We start from the raw sequence: 13523 nt of genomic DNA on the forward strand, positions 1-13523 counted from the left end.
CAGGTTTAAAGTGGAGAGGAGATTTAATCGGAATCTTAGTGGTGACTTTTTCCACAACAAAGGTGGCGGGTGTGTGGAACGAGCTGCAGGAAGAGGTCCTTGAGGCTGGTACACACAACAAAAGCCTTTCGCTGTACCTCGGTGCACGTGACAATACATTAAAACTGAACTGTGCTATGGCAAAGTTTAAGAATCATTTAGACAGGTGCATGGATAGGACAGGTTTGGAGGGAGATGGACCAAACGCAAGTGGGACTAGAGTAAATGGGACATGTCGGTGTAACGATGCCTGTTTCTGAGGTTTGCGACTGAGGTGGCAGCAACCGGAAGATTGCAGGGAGCGAGGCTAAAGGGAGCTGAGATTGTGATTGATTTGATGATCGATATTCGGCGAGCCCTCTCCCCACTCCAATTACTTAGCGCAGATCAGCTGCGGCCATTTGGGTGAAGATGGTTTCTCAGCATCTTGGCGTTGAGCCCAGTTTTTGCGCTGATCTGCGTGAAGAAGCCTCTCGCAAGTTGAAGGGTCGGCATAGAAGAGTCATTGAGGCAGCCACATTCCTTGCATTCCTGGGCCGTTCCTCCCTCTCCTGTGCCTCGTTTCTACAGCACAGCGTTCTGTGAGGCACGCACACCCAGCAGTATCAGTGGTGGTTTCTCTCAGAGCGTTCACTCCATTGTATCCAGGGCCTGCCCTCCCCCCACACCACACCACACCCCACCCCACAGTTACTTTGTTTTAAAGAGATAGACAGCGTGGAAACAGGCCCTTCGGCCCACCGAGTCCACGCTGACCAGCGATCTTAGTACACCAGTCCCATCCTCCACACGAGGCCCAATTTACCTACAAACCCGCACGTCTTCGAGATGTGGGAGGAGACCGGAGAAAACCCACACGGTCACGGGGAGAACAAACTCCACACAGACAGCACCCGTAGTCAGGATCGAACCCGGGTCTCCGGCGCTGAGAGGCAGCAACTCTACCATGTGACCTCATTCCCATTCAAGCTCCTGCCATCTAAACGTGGGATGAGAGCTACACGCCCCTAACAGAGGTGTGAAGGCCACGGCTGGGGACTCCCACTTTGTTTCTGCCCCAAAGTTATCCCAGGAAATCTGGGTTCTTCCTGAAGACTGAGCGGATGGCGTCCCTGGTCTCAGACTGGTCTCACTGTGTTTGGAAGCTTCCTCCCCGTGGGGCCACCACAGAGGGTCACCCCTCCCCACATAGTCAGAGGGAGGGTAGGGGTTACCCATTCAGGAGAGTGCCCACCCCCCCCCCCCGTCCGTCCCCCGTCTCTTCTCATTCGTGCAGCTGGGGCGGGAGTTCAATGCCCAGTTCGAGGGGACAACCTATCCTTCCAGATCTGGGACCATTTACAGAAACTGCTTTCAGTGTGGAATAGGCCAGGAGGACACATTGCTGGCAACAATGCTGAAGACAAGGTTCATCTGTCTGCTCCTTATACCAGTTTACCCACTAAACAAAAATCAGATTCATTTCTGGCTTCTGGAGGGAGAGGCAGATGGCATTTTGCAATGATTGAAAGGACTGCCCTAAACTCTGGGTCACCAGAGGGCCAAAACAATGTCGCCCCCCTTCCTCCTCCTCCTCCTCCTCCTCTCCGCCCCCAGGGAGAGCTGGTCACAAGCATCGCAGGGGAGATTGCCTGACTGGAAAAGTGGCATCACCGAACGCTCCAAGGAGGATTCCCTCGATCGGAAAACCCAAACACGAATCCCTGCCCTGCCCCTGGGGAGCCCATCTGCGAAGGGGGGGAGGGGGCAACAACCATCAGGCAGGATCTGACCTCTCCCCCATTGAAGGGATTGAAGGGATCTCTGGAGGCACTGCCTCAAGAAGGCAGCCGATATGAAAGAGCCACACCACCCTGACCACACACCCTTCTCACTGCTACCACCGAGAAGAAAGTGCAGAAGCCTGAGAACCTTGACCTCCAGGTTCAAGAACAGCTTCTTCCCAGCAACCACGTTGCACTTGGACACTGCACAACACTAAACCCAACTACGAACACTCTTCTAGGATATTTTTCCCCACTAGTATAGTGGTTATTAATTTATTGCATTTTTATTTATGACATATTGTCTACATGTATTGTGTTTACAGGCCTGTAATGCTGCAGCAAGAAAGAATGTCACTGTTTTCTGGTGCGTACATTTAGCAATTAAACACTCATGACTCCATACCTAAGGAAGTGTTTACTTGGTATCAGGAATGCACCAATGTTCATCGTACCGGCAAAGTTTGTGTGGAGAGGTTTGGCAGACTGGGCAGTACTCCCTAAAGCTTGGTGGAAGGAGGATGTGACTGGAGTATGGAAAATTCTCACAGGGTTGCTGCTGTTCCCCGAGGATAGAGCCTTTAACCGGTGTAAGAAAATAACTGCAGATGCTGGTACAAATCGAAGGTATTTATTCACAAAATGCTGGAGTAACTCAGCAGGTCAGGCAGCATCTCAGGAGAGAAGGAATGGGTGACGTTTCGGGTCGAGACCCTTCTTCAGACTGAAGGGTCTCGACCCGAAACGTCGCCCATTCCTTCTCTCCTGAGATGCTGCCTGACCTGCTGAGTTACTCCAGCATTTTGTGAATATGTGCCTTTAACCAGGGATTGTGCGTGCAATAAGGGATCAGCTGTTCAGGCCAGGCAAGGAGAAACGTCTCTCTGAGGGTGGGGAACCTTTGGGACCAACTCACGTCTGATGAAGGGTCTCGACCCGAAACGTCACCCTTTCCTTCTCTCCAGAGATGCTGCCTGACCCACTGAGTTACTCCAGCTTTTTGTGTCCGTCTTCGGTTTAAACCAGCGTCTGCAGTTCCTTCTTAGACACCTGCAGAGGCTCAGTTGCCGGCGGATGGATGGATTCTGGAATTTTAGGGAAAATTGCAGGATTAGCGCAGGGATAGAGTTGCTGAGATAAGGACCAGCCACGATGTTAGACTCACCGCCATCAACGCTTCACGCTGCATCAAAAAAGCAGCCAACATAATTCAGGACATTTTCCACCCCCGGTCATTCATTCCCTCTCCTCTCTCGTTAGCAGGAAATACAAAAGCTTGAAATCACATACTACCAGAATCAAGAAGACGTTCTTCCCTGCTGCTATTAGACCACTGAACTGTCCTTCCATAAGCTAGGGTGTAGGCCTGATGCTAGGGTGTAGGCCTGATGCTAGGGTGTAGGCCTGATGCTAGTGACCATCATGTTCCTGAACCACCTTGATCACGTGCAGACAGAGGAGGTTAGTTTAACTTGGCATTATGTTGAGCACAGACATTGTGGTCAAAGAGCCTGTTCCTGTACTGTTCTATGTAACCCTAACCACAACCCAAACTCAGCACCAAACTACTATGGACTTTGCTTTAACTGCAGCACAGACTTTGGTTTTACACTGTTATAGTCTGGATACCTGATATTACATCATTACTTTATTGTACTACCAATTATTATACATTTATCTGTGTGTCATTGGGGTTTACGGGTCTGGAAAGCTGCAGCAAATAAGAATTTAGTTATTCCATTGCTGGTACATGTGACAAACTCTGAAATAGAGGATGGTAGAGTGATGGCATTGGAGACTGCCTCTGTCATGGAGGTCTCCGAGCCTCTGCAACCTCTGGGATGACGAGGAGGTAGAACATGTCCTCTGGGGTGGAGGATGACCCTGAAGTGTAGGGGACACACCGGAGGGGATTTGGCTGCCTGGGGAGGCGGTGGGGGAGGGGGAGGGGGAGGCGGTGGGGGAGGAGGAGACGGTGAGGGGGAGGGGGAGGTGGTGGGGGAGGCGGTGAGGGGGAGGGGGAGGCGGTGAGGGGGAGGCGGTGGGGGAGGGGGAGATGGTGGGGGAGGCGGTGAGGGGGAGGGGGAGGTGGTGGGGGAGGGAGAGGCGGTGGGGGAGGGGGAGGCGGTGGGGGCAGGGGTCACAGCAGTGCTACAGCCACAAGAATCTCCCGTGGAAGAGGGTGGAGCAGACAGCTGGGGGAACTCACACTGAACCAGTCACAGCATCCCACTAATAGTGAACAGACAGCCAATCTGCTACAGGGGACCACAGCCCACAGTACAGGAGGGGGTGAGGGGAGCTGAGGTTAGGCACAGCCACTGATGGGGGGGGGGGGGGATATCCATGTGGGATTCTCAGGAAACGCTGGAGGGGAGGGGGGAAATCACAGGAGATTCATGTCCAAGTTGAAGTGGAGATGGGCACGGCTGCGACACTGCAAACTCAGGCCATTCTCAGCAGGGGCCGCAGGCTGCAGAATCTGCACGGGAGCCGATGGTGGGGAGTGGTCTCTGCCCACCGGCTTCACTCAACAGCGGGCTGGGGGAGGGTGGGGAGAGGAACAGGGAGCCCAGCCGCTGATCCGACAGTGACAGACGCAGAGAGACCATGGAACCCCAGCACAGCCTGATCCGACGGACAGTGGGAACCCAGCTGTGTGTGGCATGAACCGAGCCAAGGGCAGCAGGTATCTGACCCCTCGACCCAAGGCAGCAGCGTCCGCACCTCCCTAGATTCTTGATTAGTTCAGATGTCAGAGTGTACGGGGAGAAGGCAGGAGAATGGGGTTAGGAGGGAGAAATAGATCAGCCACGATTGTATGGTGGAGTAGACTTGGTGGGCCGAGTGGCCTAATTCTGCTCCTATCTCGTATGATCTCCCCAGGACTCCACACGGAGGTCAGTGACTACGAGAGGTGGTGCCCAGGGAGGGATGGACCCACTCAGCCAACAGCTCCCCAGGCTGGGGCTCCCACACAGGCAGCAGAGTGACCAGGCCGGGGCAGATGGCCATCCCAGCCCACCCCACCCTGCAGTGGTCCACAGCTGAAGCAGCAGCACTGCCAACCCCAGTGGTGCAATCAGAGCCCAGTGGGGCCACAATCCCTCTCGCACGAATGATTCGGAATTCTAATGGTTGACCCAGACCCCGGGATAATGGGATTCCATTCACTGCACCAGACCACAGAACACGAATCATTTGGGATCCTAGTGGTTGAACCAGACCTGGGAATAACAGGATTCCATTAGTTGCACCAGAACCCGGTGGAATCCCATTCCACACAACAGGAATAATTTGGGATTCGTGGATGACCAGACCTGGGATTAATGGGATTCCATTAATTGAACCAGACCTGGGAATAATAGTTGTGCCGGGCCATGGTGGAGTCTGTATTCCCCACCCAACCATCAGGACAAGAACCGCTGGTCAAGAGGGCAGCTCACTCCGGGAAAGGAAACGCCAACACGTGGGCAGCCAGACAGGGAATGCCCCCCCCGGCTGTGTGTGTGTGTGTGTGTGTGTGTGTGTGTGTGTGCGCGCGCACAGGATGAAGGTGGAAGGAGTAGGTGCAACAGGCTCAGGAGATGCAGGTCCCTAGTTGGAGAGGGCTCACCTACAGAGGTCTCTGGACCAAAACGCCTGCCCCCACTCCCCCCCACCTGTGGCACTCCCCGATCTAACGGCAGGCTGTGCATGGCCTGCATCAGGTGAGACCTGGCAGTGCACCAACCACACCCACAGCCCCTTCATCCCCTGCGTCCAGGAAGGGCTCCACGTCCTGCACCACCCTCTGCTCCGTCCCTGGCTCCAGCCCTGGCACTGTCCCATGTTCCAGAGCTGGTCCTGTCCCATGATGCATCGCTGGTTCTGTCCCGTGCTCCAGCCCTGGCACTGTCCCGTGTTCCAGTGCTGGCACTGTCCCGTGCTCCAGAGCTGGTACTGATCCATGCTCCAGTGCTGGCTCTGTCCCGTGTTCCAGCCCTGGCACTGTCCCGTGTTCCAGCCATGGCACTGTCCCGTGCTCCAGTGCTGGTTCTGTCCCGTGCTCCAGTGCTGGTACTGATCCATGCTCCAGAGCTGGTACTGTCCCGTGCTCCAGCCCTGGCACTGTCCCGTGCTCCAGCCCTGGCATTGTCCCCTGCTCCAGAGCTGGCACTGTCCCCTGCTCCAGTGCTGGCACTGTCCCCTGCTCCAGAGCTGGCTCTGTCCCCGGCTCCAGTGCCGGCATAGCCCCCCGGTCCAGCCGGCCGCACCGGTCAGTCTCGGCGTCCTCGGGGTCACTGCTCTGACTCTCGGCAAACTCCGGGATAGTGGGCAGGTTGCCGTGCTTGGGGATGCGTCGGCGGAGGCTGACCAGGAAGGGCTGGGGCAGGGAGTAGATGTCCACGTTGTTGCCCAGGTCGATCCAGGTGATGCTGGGGAACTTGTCCAGGTCCTTCAGCGTGTCGGTCAGCTCCCGCAGGACGGCTCGGGTCAGCTTGTTGCCGTTCAGCGACAGGGTGCAGAGGCTGGGCAGCGAGGCCAGGGTAGGCAGCAGCTGCAGGAAGCCCTCATCTGTCAGCTCGACAAAGCCCAGCTCCACGCTGCACAACGTCTCCCAGCTCTCCCGCAGGTACAGGGCCACCCGCTGCAGGTCCCGGCCACTCAGCGTGATCCCCGACAGGTCCAGGCTCTCGCTCGGCCCACTCGCCGACAGCACCGCCTTCAGGCTGAGGACAGCATGGCGACAGTCAGAGGGGAACAGTGGCATTCAGCAGGGGTAGGAGAGGGGCAAGGCTGGCACGGTCAGAGGGGAGGCAACAGGGTAGGAGAGGGGCAAGGCTGGCACGGTCAGAGGGGAGGCAACAGGATAGGAGGGGGGGAAGGGTGGCATGGTCAGAGGGGAGGTAACAGGCAGCTGGTGGTAAGGGTGGCATGGTCAGAGGGGTAGACAACAGGCAGCTGCTGGGGGTAAGGGTGGCATTGTCAGAGGGGAGGTAACACGGAGCTGGGGTAAGGAGAGGGGGAAACGGCAGGAAGGCAATGGGCAGTGAGTATATTAGAGGGGGAATGATGACACTGTCAGAGGGGGGATAACAGGCAGTGGGGATGGGAGAGGGAGCCCCGTAAATACCCTCCCTGCCCCGTCCCAAGGGTCACCTGAAGCCACGAGAAAGGTGTAGCCAAAAAGAGGGTCTATTGAGGGGAGCCGGAGGGGAGGGGGCTTGGCACACCTGCCCAGAATGCACCTCCCTAGTGTCACCTCCTCACCCACACACACCAGCTCCCAGCCGACGGTCTCACCGGGGCTACAAGCAGCCCAGACAGGACCCCTGCAACACAACCCCCACTCTGGGCATCGCCAACCCGCGCCCCCTCTCCAGCAGCACAGGAAGCAGCTGCAAACCCCTCCCTCCTCCCCTCCCCTCACCCGAGGGGTGAGGGCAACTGGCAGAGCCGGCGTTGGGAAGGGTGGATATGGGTCTGGGGGGGGGGGGGGAGGCGGAGGAGTGGCAGAGCGGGCGTTGGGATGGGTGGATATGGGTCTGGGGGGGGGTGGGATTACCAGGCCTGGGGCTTGCGTTGGAGGAGTCCCTGCCGCTTGCACCTGGAGTGTGGGCTCAGGTGGTGGGTCAGCTGCCGGCAGATCTTCTCCAGGCCTCTGGCCGCATCTCCTTCCTGCAGACAAGCACACGGTGGGAACAGTCAGCGGCCGCGCGGGGACGGCGGGACCGGAGAGAGAGCGCTGGGAACCCGGACCCCAGCCCACTGATCACTAACCTGGAGCTCCAGGGACAAGACGGCTGTGTGTGTGGTGTTTTCACGTTCTCTCTGTGACCGTGTGGGATTCCTCCCACATCCCAAAGGCGTGCAGGTTTGTAGGTTAATTGATCCTCTATCAATTGCCCCTCGTGTGTGCAGAGTGGATGAGCAAGTGGACTAACGTAGAGCTGGTGTGAACAGGCGTCGATGGTCAGCATGGACTTGGTGGGCTGAAGGAATGTGTAAGAAGGAACTGCAGATGCTGGTTTAAACCAAAGATAGACACAAAAAGCTGGAGTCACTCAGCAGATCTCTGAAGAGAAGGAATGGGTGACGTTTCGGGTCGAGACCCTTCTTCAGACCGTCTGAGGAAACGTCACCCATTCCTTCTCTCCAGAGACGCTGCCCGTCCTGCCGTGTCACTCCAGCTTTTTGTGTCTTTCTTTGGTGGGCTGAAGGGCTTGTTTCCATGCTCTATCTTTCAATCGATGGAAATTTTACTGCTCACCTACAAACTAGGGGCAACTTACAGAGGCCAATTAATCTGCAAACCCACGTGTCTTTCGGATGCAGGGCTAAACAAGAGCACCCTGAGGAAAGCCAACTCCAGCCACCCAAGCAGGGCCTGAGCAAGGCTGGAACCTCCGAGCCCCCCCTGGCACTGGGGCTTGTACCAGAGGCGCTGTCCCACCACTCCAGGCAGCAGCCGGCTCTGGATCCCAGCCCCCAGGGGGACCCGACCCACCCAAACACATCATAACAGCAAAAAACAAAACAATACTTTCTACTGTCTGTGGCACGGCTGGCGTGACCATTGTCTCTCAGCACCAGGCACCTGGGGCTGATTCTGACCTCAGATGCTCTCTGTATGGAGTTCTACGTTTTCCCTGTGACCATGTGGGTTTTCTCCAGGTGCACCGGTTTCCTCGCACAGCTGAATGATGCGCCGGTGTGTAGGTTAGTTGTAATTAGCCTCTGTAACTTGCTCCTAGAATGGGTGAAGGGTATAATTTTGATTGAGTTGAAGAACGCTGCCCAATCTGCAAAGACCGAACTGTTAACTCAGAGTAACAAGAGAGCTGGTGGCTGAAAGTCCCATCAGGCAGGCAGCTCACCGTGGCCCAGAGCCGACACATAATGACCCGAGGGTGGGGGCGGGGGCGGGGTCCTTACCGGTTTGGGGCAGTGGATGTAGCGGGCCAGGCTGACGATGAGCTCGTGGGTGATAGGGTCCACCAGGTTGCGGAAGCTGGCGTATCGACACAGGACGTCGTCCAGCGAGGTCGACTCCATCCCGAGATCCTGCAACAACCACAGGAGAATCAGCACAACTGCTCAACACGAGACATTCGCAGGTAAACTGGTGCAGGAGCTCAGAGTGAAGCACGAAAGGCTAGGGTTGAGTGAACGAATAAACGCCTGCATAGAGTGAATGTGGAGAGGATGTTTCCACGAGTGGGAGAGTCCAAGACTAGAGGGCGCAGCCTCAGAATAAAAGTACATACGTTTAGAAAGGAGATGAGGAGGAATGTCTTTAGCTCGAGGGTGGTGAATGAGTGGAATTCATTGCCACAGACGGCTGTGGAGGTCATGTCAATGGATATTTTTAAGGCAGAGATTGATAGATTCTTGATCAGTAAGGGGTGATGGAGCAAAGGCAGAAGAATAGGATTGAGGGGGAAAGATAGATCAGCCATGATTGAATGGGGGAGTAGACTTGATGGGTCGAATGGCCTAATTCTGTTCCTATCACTTATGAAGTTACAGTACGTGCCCCTGACCTCAGCTCCTCGTGCCGGTTCCCCCACACAGAGCAAGCACATGGGGCATCAACCGGTCGGCACCTCCTTTTCCTCCCCATTCAGGAACCAGTGGAAGATCCACAAACATCCCAGCTACAACGCCAGTAGACAGGGTGGTCATGCAGGCAGATTGTGCACCTGCCTTCAATGGTCAAGGCATTGGGGTTCAAGTTAACAGCTCCCTGAAAGCAGATATGGTGGTAAAGTATGGCATTGAGCACAAGAGTTAGGAAGTCGTGTTGCAGCTTTCGGCTGCATTTGGAGTATTGTGTGGGCAGTCCTGTAGCTGCATTGCGGGAAGGATGCGGGGGCTTTGGAGAGGTTGACCAGAATGCTGCCTGGGTTTAGGCCGGGGGTATTAGCCACCGGGAGATGGTGGACAAACCTGGATTGTTGTTTTCTGGAGCATTGGCAGTTGAGGAGAGACCTGGTCAGAGTATACAGAATTATGAGGGGCATAGGTAGGGTAGACAAGATGGAAATGTCAAAGACGAAAGGGCACAGCTTTAAGGCGTGAGGGGCAGAGTTTAATAGAGATGTGTAGGGCGTTGGTTTTTTTAAGGAGTGGATGGTGGGTGCCTGGAACATGCTGCAGGGGTGGATGTGGAGGCAGATGCCATAGTGGCGCTAAAGAGGCTTAGATAAGCAGATGGATAAGCAGCGAATGGAGGTATGTGGATCAGGTGCAAGGAGAGGAGGTTACTTTAACTTGGCATCATGATCGACACGGCAATAGTGGGCCGAAGGGCCTGTTCGTGCGCTGTACTGTTCAATGTAAGTGCAGTGCATAGGATCGGACAGAATGATACACAGGCAGGAGGGCTGAATGGCCTTGTTCACTCCTGAAACACTGAGCAGCAACAGCTGGGCAGCTGTGAGCGATGGGGCAGTGAGAGAGCGGAGAGGGCAAAATAGAGAGAGAGGGAGGGGCTGAGAAAAGACAGTGTCGAATTGATTAGTTTGTACATCAGCTCCTGAGAGAATAAATTCACAAGAGAATAAATAACCCCACCCCCACATTGAGCAGGGAAGCACCCACCTTTGAGCCAAGCAGAGCCATTTTTGCTTAAATGCAAAGAGATAGCACAGCTGAGAAAGGAAAGAGAGGGGAGATAAAGAGAGAGGAGAGGGGGGAGCGTGTTGCCAGTATAAACCACTTCTGCTCTGACCTCCCTGCTTTGTTTCTCCGCGAGACTATTAAATTTATGAAACGATTTTAAAAATATGCAGGCTCCAAAATGTCCAGCTTCCAATCCAAAGCCTTTGGAAAGGCTTTACAGTAGGAGAAGTTGCCAGCTGAGACCACTCAGAGCAATTCAGACACACAGAGTTGCTGCAACGCCTCTCCTGCTAACAAACACGTTTACAGTGACATTCCACCAGTCGCTCATGTGAACACGACCATCCCAACACAAAGACCGCGCAGGTGAAAGGAACGAGGCGCCGGGAAAGACCAGGAACTTCCATTTCTCCACCCAAAAAAACATTCCAGAAAGAAGGCAGAGAGAAAGCAGGAAAACCGTCAACCCGAGGTTGTTGTTGCAAAATACTGTGAGCTTTTCCACAAAGAAGTGGCACAAAGGCCACTTAGACAATAACAACAGCCGCAAGCAAAGTCAACATGTTTTATGCACGCCAAAACCAGGTCTGACAAGATTATGGTTGTGGGCAATAGGTAGGCAAGGGGAAAGCCAGGGGATGTCAAAGTCATAGCGTCACACAGCACGGAAACAGGCTCTTCAGCTCAACATGCCAGAGCAGCAAAGATGCCCCATCTCAGCTAATTTGCCCCATCTCAGCTAATTTGCCCATGTTCGGCCCTCTAAACTTTGCTATCTATGTACCCATTCAAGAGTCCTTTAAATGTTATTGTCGTACCTGCCTCAGCCACTTCCTCTGGCAGTTCGATCATATACCCACCAAAAAAATTGCCCCTCAGGTTCCCATTAAATCTTTCCCCTCTCATCTTCAACCTATGTCCTCCGGTTCTTGATTTCCCCTACCCTGAATAAAAGATAAAAGACACATTCACCTGATCTATTCCCTTTATGATTTTATTCACCAACAGTATGCACGATCACCCCTCAGCCACCTGTGCTCCATGGAATAAAGTCCCAGCCTGCTCAACCTCTCCCTATGGCTCAAGCCTTCGATTCCTGGCAACATCATCCTGAATATTCTCTACACCCTTTCCTGCAATAGGGCTTTTGTTCTTCAGGCTTTCAGAAATCCTTAAGATACTGCACAATAGATTAAACACGATTAGAGCACCTGGTTTGGGGCATTAAATACCACCGTGTATGAGGATAAGGGCGCAGCGGTAGAGTTGCTGCCTTACAGCGCTTGCAGCACCGGAGACCCGGGTTCGATCCCGACTACGGGCGCCATCTGTACAGAGTTTGTACGTTCTCCCCGTGACCTGCGTGGGTTTGCTCCGAGATCTTCGGTTTCCTCCCACACTCCAAAGACGTACAGGTTTGTAGGCGAATTGGCTTGGTATAAATGTAAAACATTGGCCCTAGCGTGTGTGGGATAGTGTTAATGTGCGGGGATCGCTGGTCCGGGCGGATCCGGTGGGCCGAAGGGCCAGTTTTCCGCGCTGTATCTCTAAAAAACATGACAAAGTGCTGGAGTAACTCAGCAGGTCAGGTGGAAACATTGGAGAACATAGATAAGTGAGGTGGGTTGAGGATTGGTTATTGTGCAGACGACAGAACGAGCACATTATTGGGAGGCTCTGGTAACAAGATGCTGCAGACATCAGCTCTGCTGCCCCAATAGACAATAGGTGCAGGAGGAGGCCATTCAGCCCTTCGAGCCAGCACCGCCATTCAATGTGATCATGGCTGATCACTCTCAATCAGTACCCCGTTCCTGCCTTCTCCCCATACCCCCTCACTCCGCTACCCTTAAGAGCTCTATCCAGCTCTCTTGAAAGCATCCAACGAACTGGCCTCCACTGCCTTCTGAGGCAGAGAATTCCACACCTTCACCACTCTCTGACTGAAAAAGTTCTTCCTCATCTCCGTTCTAAATGGCCTACCCCTTATTCTTAAACTGTGGCCCCTTGTTCTGGACTCCCCCAACATTGGGAACATGTTTCCTGCCTCTAATGTGTCCAATCCCCTAATTATCTTATATGTTTCAATAAGATCCCCCCTCATCCTTCTAAATTCCAGTGTATACAAGCCTAATTGCTCCAGCCTTTCAACATACGACAGTCCCGCCATTCCGGGAATTAACCTAGTGAACCTACGCTGCACGCCCTCAATAGCAAGAATATCCTTCCTCAAATTTGGAGACCAAAACTGCACACAGTACTCCAGGTGCGGTCTCACCAGGGCCCGGTACAACTGTAGAAGGACCTCTTTGCTCCTATACTCAACTCCTCTTGTTATGAAGGCCAACATTCCATTGGCTTTCTTCACTGCCTGCTGTACCTGCATGCTTCCTTTCAGTGACTGATGCACTAGGACACCCAGATCTCGTTGAACATCCCCTCTTCCTAACTTGACACCAGATAATAATCTGCCTTTCTATTCTTACTTCCAAAGTGAATAACCTCACACTTATCTACATTAAACTGCATCTGCCATGTATCCGCCCACTCACACAACCTGTCCAAGTCACCCTGCAGCCTTATTGCATCTTCCTCACAATTCACACTACCCCCCAGCTTAGTATCATCTGCAAATTTGCTAATGGTACTTTTAATCCCTTCATCTAAGTCATTAATGTATATCGTAAATAGCTGGGGTCCCAGCACTGAACCTTGCGGTACCCCACTGGTCACTGCCTGCCATTCCGAAAGGGACCCATTTATCCCCACTCTTTGCTTTCTGTCTGTCAACCAATTTTCTATCCATGTCAGTACCCTACACCCAATACCATGTGCTCTAATTTTGCCCACTAATCTCCTATGTGGCACCTTGTCGAAGGCTTTCTGAAAGTCGAGGTACACCACATCCACTGACTCTCCCCTGTCAATTTTCCTAGTTACATCCTCAAAAAATTCCAGTAGATTTGTCAAGCATGATTTCCCCTTCGTAAATCCATGCTGACTCGGAACGATCCTGTTACTGCTATCCAAATGCTCAGCAATTTCTTCTTTTATAATTGAATCCAGCATCTTCCCCACCACTGATGTCAGACTAACTGGTCTATAATTACCCGT

The 13523-nt window shown here is 53.7% G+C and overlaps 1 protein-coding gene across 1 annotated transcript; it reads right to left on the minus strand.

Annotated features, from left to right (window-relative positions):
- Nucleotides 1-4703: 4703 nt before the first annotated feature.
- On the minus strand, nt 4704-10409 carry LOC144606158 (uncharacterized). The gene is made up of 5 exons (XM_078421958.1): nt 10389-10409; nt 8721-8849; nt 7351-7463; nt 5520-6514; nt 4704-5122 (listed from the first exon to the last, which is right to left on the minus strand). Exons 1-5 carry the CDS (start codon nt 10407-10409, stop codon nt 4704-4706), a joined length of 1677 nt encoding a protein of 558 aa, XP_078278084.1.
- Between the last annotated feature and the right edge of the window lie 3114 nt (nt 10410-13523).

This window comes from Rhinoraja longicauda, chromosome 26 (assembly GCF_053455715.1).
Source record: "Rhinoraja longicauda isolate Sanriku21f chromosome 26, sRhiLon1.1, whole genome shotgun sequence".
In the NCBI taxonomy this organism is placed as follows: domain Eukaryota; kingdom Metazoa; phylum Chordata; class Chondrichthyes; order Rajiformes; family Arhynchobatidae; genus Rhinoraja; species Rhinoraja longicauda.

Excerpts from the sequence above, each read along its gene's own strand:
- LOC144606158 (XM_078421958.1), bottom strand. The coding sequence starts at position 10,409 with ATGGCTCTGCTTGGCTCAAAG. Across the intron at positions 8,850-10,388 it reads TGGCTCTGCTTGGCTCAAAG|GATCTCGGGATGGAGTCGAC; the intron begins GTGGGTGCTTCC and ends TGGTTGTTGCAG. Across the intron at positions 6,515-7,350 it reads CAACGCAAGCCCCAGGCCTG|CCTGAAGGCGGTGCTGTCGG; the intron begins GTAATCCCACCC and ends TGCTGTCCTCAG.